This window comes from Aplysia californica, unplaced genomic scaffold (genome assembly GCF_000002075.1).
Source record: "Aplysia californica isolate F4 #8 unplaced genomic scaffold, AplCal3.0 scaffold00773, whole genome shotgun sequence".
NCBI lineage: Eukaryota > Metazoa > Mollusca > Gastropoda > Aplysiida > Aplysiidae > Aplysia > Aplysia californica.
The window spans coordinates 185415-188549 of NW_004798043.1; the positions used below are offsets into that span (position 1 = coordinate 185415).

At 41.7% G+C, this 3135-nt stretch overlaps 1 protein-coding gene across 1 annotated transcript in view; it reads right to left on the reverse strand.

Moving 5' to 3' along the window:
* The window catches only part of LOC101859517 (innexin unc-9), a gene marked incomplete in the record, with an annotated part of 13282 nt that extends 11008 nt beyond the window's left edge, over positions 1-2274 (reverse strand). The window contains 1 exon segment of the mRNA XM_005109382.3: positions 674-2274. Within this exon segment, the coding sequence (XP_005109439.2) occupies positions 674-678 (5 nt within the window).
* Between the last annotated feature and the right edge of the window lie 861 nt (positions 2275-3135).

A 3135-nucleotide genomic window follows, 5' to 3' on the forward strand; every position in this document is an offset into this window, starting at 1 on the left:
CTGTATATATATGTATAGGTATAATAAAAAAAATAATAATTGCATTTATATAGCGCATATCAATGCTCAAGAGCATGCTCTAAGCGCTTTACAACTATTATTACCCAGCAGACCCTCTGAGAACACTCAGAAACATACTCGGTTTCCGCGGAAGCATACAGTGCAAATGTATAAAACAACAGCAGCAACTAAAACGATAAGAACGACAATAACAACAATAAACCATAACTGCTACAAGAAGGAGAAATAACTATGACAGCAACAGTAATATTTAAAAGCGAGAATATTAGTACAAAAAATAATAAATATTAACAATTATAATAAATAAAAACAAAAACAATATGAGCAACAACAAAAACAAGAAAACAAACTTTAGTAATACAACAATAAAAATAAGAAACAACAACAATACAACAATAAGAATTATGAAAACTCCGTCGAGGGTATCACTCCTTCTGCGGGCATCAGTGACGACACCAAGGACAACCACACTGATCCGGTTATCATCAGCAACGACACCAAAGACAACCACACTGATCCGGTTATCATCAACAACGACAACGAAGACAACAACAACGACTCCAACTACAAAAATGAGAACGACGATCTAAAAAATTAATCTTTTCCCATTGACTAAAAAATAAATTAAATTATTTTGAAATGCTCAACTCACGACATGGTGTTCTCTGTTCAAGTAGATGACAGTCCCTGCCAGAGTCCACGGAAGATCTTACAGGACAGAAGCGAGAGGTGGACAGCACTGCTGCAGTCCACAGACTGATGATCTCTCAGAACCGAAGACACGAGATCAACAACTCCTGTGCTGTGTGAAGCCCGATCAGCGAGTGTCTGTCTGACCTCCCAGCGCGAGCAAAGAAACCAGCGAATCCTGGGTATTTCCGTTAGATGTAGGCCTACGTATTTCTTTGTATGACAAACGCTTCAAAAAATTACCACCGCTGTTTTTAGACTTGGCAAATTTCCAGTTACAAAAGGTGTTCCCACTACATGACGTCGCGTCCTACTTTCGATGTGCGGTAGCGAGTGGTAGGAGAGTGCCACTGGTAGGTCCTACTTCTTTTTCTTTCCCCCTCTTGTTTCCGTCTGTTCATTTGTCAATATTAATCTTGTTCGAATCCAAAAGCTACTCTGTTTAGTGCCTTTAAAGTCATTCGGCGAAATCCTGTGAGAACTTTTGTCGCTACCTTGGCTTTATTTCACACGAACTCCTCTCTGTGGCGACGTACGATTCCTGTTATAATCATGCTCCCTAGTTTCAGTCAATTGTCTCTCGGGCAATTCCCCCAACGCGTGCCCTAACTTTCACAAAAAGCCACGAAGACTCTGCGCCAAGTCAACGTTACTACTTGACAAACCAAACTTAGGGATAAACGTCCTTCTCTTTTGAAAGGAGAAGTTCTCGAACAAACGCAGAAAATCCACCACGTTCACGTCTTGTGTATGTGCAATATCGTAGCTCCATTATGTATAGGAATAAACACTCTTCTGACTTTCGTCACCCCCATGTGTATGTATAGCATGTCGCAATGTGGCCATCTATGGCCAACATACGCCAGACAGACCGCCAATTTCTTCCAGAGGAAGCTCAGTAAAGGGTACACTATTTTAAAATACTATTATTATCTTACGTCAGACCAGTTCCTTGGCATCTGCTATCTCGACACTCATGTCCCGATTTCGTGCGATGAATTGAGCAGCACTTAGGAATGGTAGGAAATAGGGTAACTATCAGGAAAACCCAGGGTGTGGGCGTCTTGTGTTTACTTATAACAAAAACGTGGCTCTGTCAGACTCGCCAACACATCACACGAGCACAATACTTATATTATACTTGGAGTAACAATCATATTATTCTCTCACACAAACCTACGTTTTTGAGCGGCACAAATCCGAATTGAAATCTTTTTTTTTCTCTGACGAATGAGATCACTCAAAGAAAAAACGAGAAGTTAAGTTATCCTCAACTTCGGAAACCGTCCTCTCACCAGTCTCTCTCTCTCTCTCTATTATATCTTTCTCTTTCTCTCTTTCTCGGACTCGTTTGACTTGTTGCTGTTTTGAAGCGACCGATCAAGATGCGGGCCAGACCACCTCAACACACCCAGCACAACACACATTCCCACACTCTCTGACCCACACAGCGGGACATTTTCTGGAATAAACTATTGATCAATGTCCCACTTTCAGCTCAAGCCATGTCCCCCAATGCTCCACAAATACGTTTTATGTTTTCTTGTTCTCAGTCTTTCGCCGTCCGCATGTTGGATATGGCAAGCTCTGCTGGATCTTGGTCTTTCCGCTTGGCAGCTTCAGAAAGGACCAACCCCCGCCTTGCGGAATTGACACTAGACAGTTTTCGTGTATCGTACTGTGAACAGATACTCGTTACTTTTACCGTCAACAGGTTGTTGAATTCTAACACTGTTTTACACAATATGTCGATCAATTCAAATAGTTTTACACCTGAATTGGTCGATTCTAAATGTTTATACACGTTGATTAATTTTGAATGTTTTTCACATGTTGATCGATCCTTAAAAAAAGAAAAGTTGAGAGGACAACATCAAGGAATGGACAGGCCTGGAACTCAAAGACACGCTCAGGAAAGCTGAAGACGGGAAGGAGTGGAGGAAGCTGGTGACCAAATCTTCAAAAGCGCCCCGACGGACATCCAATCTACGGGACAGGTGAAGGTGAAGGTGATCGATTCTTAATGCTTTACACCCCTCAACGACACAATTTGGAATACTTAAGAGGAGGGCTGCCTCCTATATGTTCTGAGTGGGATAAAGAGAGCAATCGAGCAGGGAGACGGAGATACTCGAACATATTTCACCTCAGTGAAATCGAGTTGTCGTCTCTTTACTTGCTTATTCCAAGTGCCTAACCACTACAAAGAAGTCGAAAGTGTGGTCAACAGAACACCGACGTTGCTGAAATTCAACTGGTGAGAGATTTTATGGCGGCTTTATTTAAAACCGATAAAAAATGTGAGCTTACGTCGATCCAAACGTAGCTACTTTTTAAAATCAAAAGCATCAACCCAAAAAAATCTAAACAAATTCATACAGTCACCCCTTCCTCTCTTCCCCGATAATGCCCCACCCCTTCTCC